This window comes from Hylaeus volcanicus, chromosome 4 (genome assembly GCF_026283585.1).
Source record: "Hylaeus volcanicus isolate JK05 chromosome 4, UHH_iyHylVolc1.0_haploid, whole genome shotgun sequence".
In the NCBI taxonomy this organism is placed as follows: domain Eukaryota; kingdom Metazoa; phylum Arthropoda; class Insecta; order Hymenoptera; family Colletidae; genus Hylaeus; species Hylaeus volcanicus.
In genome coordinates this window covers 3,481,540-3,488,072 of record NC_071979.1, presented here as the reverse complement: position 1 = coordinate 3,488,072, position 6,533 = coordinate 3,481,540, and the positions used below count along the sequence as shown (strand labels likewise).

At 41.1% G+C, this 6,533-nt stretch overlaps 1 protein-coding gene across 2 annotated transcripts in view; it reads left to right on the top strand.

Moving 5' to 3' along the window:
- The first annotated feature begins 260 nt into the window (after positions 1-260).
- LOC128875579 (transmembrane protein 132E) overlaps positions 261-6,533 on the top strand; it is a 195,717-nt gene continuing 189,444 nt past the window's right edge. For both annotated transcript variants that reach the window (XM_054121274.1, XM_054121273.1), the window contains exon 1: positions 261-1,052. In XM_054121274.1, coding sequence (XP_053977249.1) covers positions 956-1,052 — 97 coding nt within the window. In that variant the 5' untranslated portion in view covers positions 261-955. The remainder of the gene's footprint in view (positions 1,053-6,533) is intronic.

The window sequence follows — 6,533 nt, the reverse complement described above, 5'->3', positions numbered from 1 at the left end:
CGTTATTTAAAAATAGCATGTTTAAAAAGTGGCTAGGCTCGGAGTAGTCATAGGTAATTCGAGGTAGCCGCTCACGCGAGCGTACGAGAGCAGAGTGCGCGCGCATCGTCGTAGGATCAGTCGTACGGTAGTTGTCAGAGAGCAGGCGCCCCCTCCGCATCTCTCCCCGCCTGTTCCCTGGCCCGCAGCGCGGCGCACCGTGTGTCGAGCCGAGCCGAACCAAGCCGAGTCGGTCAATACTCCGGGCAACGCGGTGGTGAGAGGACATCACGGTCGCCCGTACTCGTGCACGCTGTCGTCACCCGCAACAGATTCCGTGGGTTTCGTGTCTACGAACGCCGTAATCATCGAAGATTCGTGGCTGGCGTCTGTCGGTAGAGACGCCGATGGACAAACCGACGTATTTATATTCCCGAGCGGATGGAACCGTGTACACCCGCACACGACAGTAACATCGGGCGCTCGTAGAGGCACACGCGGCGCGAGTCAGCGCGCATCTCGTCGCATCCGATTCGCTGTCTCGCGATACACGCCGCGAGTTAGTGTGTACATCCCACAGGCGGCGTCAAGAAACCAGTGCCCCCCTTCTCCCGGTGTCCCTCTGGGTCCCGAGATCTCGTCCGTGTTCGGTACCTGGCTGCCAGTCGATTCTCGGTGGCCCGAACCGAGGCGCCGTGTGCCTCCTCCGCGAAATACGAACGATGCGAGTCTGATCCGTGACAGAGCCGCAGGGAGCCGAAGGACAGTGTCAGGACACGTTCCGCGGTGGTGAGACGACGCGAGCACGCGAGACCGCCGCGGGTGCTTGACGGGAATTTTCGCAGTGCGCGGTGGTGGGCTCGGTTTACGCGGACAGTGGGTGCATTCCCGTGACGAGGATCCGACGAATACGGGGCTAGGACCAGCCCAGGTGCCGCGTGTACCGACGACGTTCGACGATGCATCCTGTACAGTGATGGACAAACTCGCGTACGCAAACAACAGCTTCCAGCTACGCCTTGCCGGCATACTCATGGATACGTGGATACTCTTCTTGTTTGTCGCCATTGCCGGTGAGTCTACATAATCTTCTTCCGTAATCGCTGTCTCGGTGTTAAACACTCACCCTGTTACCTGTAATCGATGCATGCGCTGCGAAACCGATCTTTGCGAAGATCTTCCAGAAAAACTAACGAAAACGTTCCTTGTTTATTCAAATGTTGGGCTAAAGGTCGATTCAGACTATACGACACGACAAAACATTAAAACACGCGTTTTAATGGAACTATTCACACTTAACAGACACCGACCTGAACGTTCCGTCAACGGGAATAACGCGAATAGTTCCATTAAAACGCGTGTTTGAATGTTTTGACGTGTCGGTGCCGGTACGTGTCGTATAGTTTGAATCGACCTTAAGTTTCGGGAAATGGTCAAAACGGATCGAATCTCGTCCACAAAGCCTTCGATTGTTCTCGGGTCTTTATCGATTCGTTGCGGTGACTCTGCGTGACTTCGGTCCGCGTGCTGTCATTCTACGTGTCAATACACATTACGTATGCACAACAGGCACGTGCGACACGCCGAGTAAGTGCGTCGTATCTGTGCCATGGTTGAGAGACTCGGTTCATTCAAGAGATCACGGAGAGAGGGGAGCAATCGACGCCACTTTCGTTCTTAACTCCCGTGGATACTCCGTTCCGCTTTTGGAGCGTTTCAAGGTTCCGGGGGAGACGTGCCCGTATCCGTTCGTGGAATCGCCGATAAAGGCTTAGGTTTGTTGTGAGAAGATATGGGTTTCGGTACGCACGATTCCTCCGGTCATGGCCGATTCGTCTGTCACAATCGCGTTCGGAGGGATTTGTTTACTTTTGCTACTATCAGATACCTCATGGGGTAGGCGCCACCGAGTACACACGCTCGGACAGCGCGCGCCATGGTGGGGAAGCATGGGTACACGGTACAATGCCAGATGGCTGACATTCTCGGTTGACGAGCAAGGGGATCAGGAAAGTCTTCTTTGTCCCTGTCCTCTTCCTCCTTCGTCTGCGTTTCCCTGCCGCGGTCCATTTCCGTCTCGCTTCTACGCGAACTCTCGATCCATCAGGTTCTGGCACGTTACAACCTTCTATTTCAACACATTCGGTCCTCTTCTTTCTCCCCCTTCTTTCCGTGTCCCTTCGTCGTACTCCTCGCAGCCGGTTTTACTTGTAATCCACCAGCGGAAAGTAATGTCGTTTCTTTTACATTAAATTCAAACTTTCCAATAAATTTCTATCTTTAATTCATTACATAATCGCCCTCACTGTCAGCAAGCCTTTCGTCACCTAGTGTGCAAATTTTCAATGGCAGAAAAATCAATGAGCTGACGAATGATAAACAAGTATTTAAGATGGTAAAAACGACATTACTTTCCAGTCCGCCTAATAATTTGTCGCTACAAGCGGACAAGAACAGTTTGTTTTTGGAATTATCGCTAAAAGCAGACAAGAATAGTTTATGTTTGGAATTTGTCACTACAAGCAGACAAGAATAGTTGATTTTTGGAATTTGTCCATAACATTACAAATATAACAGTTATGGTAGATTGTTTTATCGTAGTAGGACCGTAAAAGACTAGTAAATATTAATATAAAATTAAATAGTAAGGACAAGTATGTATTACAGTAAAGACTGGATAAGTCCAAGACAGGATTGACCGGATAAATGCAAGATGACTATCCTCACCCTCAGGGGCTGTAGTATGCGAATATGCAGCTACAGTACGGGTTTAGCAATCCCGAGGTACCCGAGCTAGAGGGGGGCCAGAGGGCCCCGATAGATGAGGAGTAAGAGATACTGCAAACAGTATTAAAACAGTGCAGGAGTCATGTAAGACGATGATAAGAGGAATGGAAATAAGCTAGGAATAAGTAAGCAGTAGTACAATAACTTTGTATAATAAGTTACGCACTTTAAATAAGCTAACTGAATAAGCTAAGTTTCCATTTTAACCGACTGAAAAATGTTGATAAATGCTATCAATGAATTTATAAAACAATAAGTAAGCAAATTTACCAGAAAGGTTGACAATATCGTCATCGGTCGAAGAAAAATATATTTCTAGTAACCATTTTAAATAAGCTAACTGTAGGAATCTAATGACTTTAAAACGTATTGCAGTTTGACAACGTATTATTTATTGACTGACTCTTACAATTGTCTCGACCGAACTGAACTCCGAATTATTATAAACAACAAATCACACCGCTTTCCCACGCAACCATTGCCAACAGTTGTCAACAACCGCGTGACGGTCGGTTCGAATGCTCCTTGAATCCATCGAGAAAATAATTCGTGAAACATTAATATCACAGCAAAATCATATTCTCCATCATTGTTTAAATAATAAGTCTTGTTAATGATTAATTCAACTATTGTCACGAATTAATATTTAGTTGGTCCAATCAATATGTATTAAAATATTGACAAATTTCTCACGATTAATGTCTCGAATGAATACTTATTCAGAACCGTTAATGTTATTAATGTTTAATGAAACACTGAATGATACTCTATGTATCACAAATGTTTAATGATATCGGAGATATTAAGTTTTAATTGTTCCAATCAATACATATTAAAATATAGAAAAATATCTCACGATTACTTTTTCTCGACTTTTCATGTTTAATGAAATATTATTTTCTCGAAAAACATTGGTATAATAATCTGAAACTTTAATATGCATGAAATATTAGGTTGTCCCAAAAGTTTCTTCCATTTCCGTAAATAGTAATACATGCACAACATTTTATGTATAATGTTACATTATTGAATTGCGTACAGTTCATTTTGGTCCATTACAGTTACGACATTAACGTCTAAGAAATTAGGTTGTCTAATTGTATAAACACTGCCACACAAAATAACTGAATTGCAAGTCGCGGAAGAAACTTTTAGGACAACCTAATATGTACATCTCCGAATTAACGGAATATTTACAATGCATATAGTAACATTCAGTCTTCGATTAAATATTAATAAGAATCACGTTCCAGAATAAGCACATATTCATCGAACACAGAAATCGTGAGAAATGTTTAACATCGTTATATTTGTTAGCTGGAGTAACTAAAAATTAATTTCTGACAATAGTTACATTAATTATTAACATTATTTGTTGAAACAGTGATCGAAAATATGACTTTACTGTAATATTAACGTTTCGTCATTTCTATTCTCCTCTGAAACAATCCGGAAGTGTTTGGCATGATTATATATACTCAATAAATAATACAGAAAATGGCAAAATTTGTTTTCTCTCTTCATGAACCACCAGTACGCAAACAGTTCATAAACATTCCGACCCTCTACGTCTATTAAGAAAATTTAGGTACTAATGAATCTTCTTCTTACCGTAAATGTACTAAACTAAACCGGTAGCGATAACAAAATGAACTACTTAGCCTGCTTCGAACCGCTTACACCCGTCGAATTTTGCTTACAATCGCAACACATGAAAGAGAGGGTAGTACGCAGAACCTCGACGACCGACTTTAATTTCATTGTTGTTCGGTAATTGGCTGGTGCTCGATCGATCTTTCGATTGGTGGACCCCGTCGCAATGCTCAATTTCGAGGCATCGAAAACGATCGAACTCTGTGCAGCTTCGTCGCTTTCTCTTACGGTTTTGTCCGTAAATGGCAACGGCGACGGTAATACCCCGTCTGCGTTCACTTGAACGTACGCACGACGATAAAAGCCGGAATTTTTTACGCAACGCGAGTTCGATTCGTAGGGTTTCGCGTGAAAAAGGGCTGTCTGAAGTTCCACTTCGGCGGCAAGCAGCGTCGAGATTCGAGATAAATACGCAGAAATTCAGTAAAACCTCGGGCATTCGGGAAGTCTGCTCCGGAATTTTCAGTGGGTGCAAAACGATAAGCACTTGGTTTCGTTGCGGTTTATTTCATAGCTACGCGCGAATGAACGCGCCACTGGGTGGAAATTAAGTTTTCCTTGGTCGCGTTCGCAATCCCTGGAAGTCTGGAACCGGTGGCGCACCTTTCAAGGATCGAGAAGTCAATCACAATAATATCCTCCCAGCACACACACGCAACAGATATTACTCTTATTATGACGGCCCTCCTCTCTAACAACGCAAACAACTTTTTGTTTATTTACGTGGTGATTATTTGTTGCAATGGTAAACGGGCTGCTCCCATTATTTAGCAGGAAAATGGAAATTCGTAAAATGCGCATTGTGGCCAAAATGAACATAAATACCTTATTTTTATATATTAAAATATATATTACATATATAATATATTATATATATAAATAAAATATATTTTGTATATATATATTTTATTTATATATTGTAGCCATTGGTAGATTACAAAGAGTAACAAACTATCACAATAAATTAGATATTCAAAGCGTTGAAACTCTAAAAATTTATTTTCAAACATATAATCATATTTTCAATTATAGTCGTATTTTTACTTCCCGCTGTACATTTTTTATTTCCTATGTCCGTGCGTTTAACTGAGAAAAAGTCCGAGTGCAAGGGATTCAAATACAACATTCGGGAAACATTTTACGTTATTTTCGATAGCATATACGACACATTACAAGAAAATCTACTACATATAATCTTATCGAAAATTTTTAATCTATGCTATCCATCTCTATATCTATACTAATATTATAAAAAGATAAAATTTGTTTGTATGTAGAGGGTAATCTCTGGAACTATCGAGCCAATTCTAAGAAAATGTTCAGGAATAGAGAGCCACGCTATCCTTTAGTAACGTTAAGCTATATTTTATTTTGATTAAAATAAGGTTTCAGTTCGAAATCTCAATATTTGTAAATAAAGTTGTGGCATCATGATACAATCAGAAATATCGATTGAACAGAAATATCGACATCTGAGTTACGAAAACCAAAAAACAGTCATCAACTGCTTGACGAAGGAATACGCAGTTGAACAGTCACACAGTAGTTCAAATGACTCGAAAAGTCGGACAAATGATAAGGAATGAAAAATTAAAGCACTCTTTTTAATATTTCTTGCACAATTCAGAATTGGCCAAAATGGTGCCTCGCAAATCGAATATTAAGATACTCCAACTTTTAGTTTACGTTTGTATTAGGTGGACTGGAAAATATAGTCGTTTCTGGAAATCTCAATACTTATTCATCATCGGGTCAATGATTTTTATCGATCTTGAATTGAAAATTTGTACACTAGATGACATAGGGCTGTCGATTGACAATTGCTTAAAAATAGATACTAAGAATGAATTTGCTTGAATTTAATGTAAAAGAAAATGACATTACTTTTCGGTCCCCCTAATAGAACATTAATCGTAGACTAGCAGAATAATTGTTTTAAACGCATCTCGGTATAGTAAGAGAAGTTTTATACGAATTTTTGCACCGGCACAATATAAGGAATGAAAAATCGAAGCGGTCTTTTTATTATTTCTTGCACAATTCGGAATTGGTCAAAATGGTGCCTCGCAAATCGAATATTAAGATACTCCAACTTTTAGTTTACGTTTGTAGTA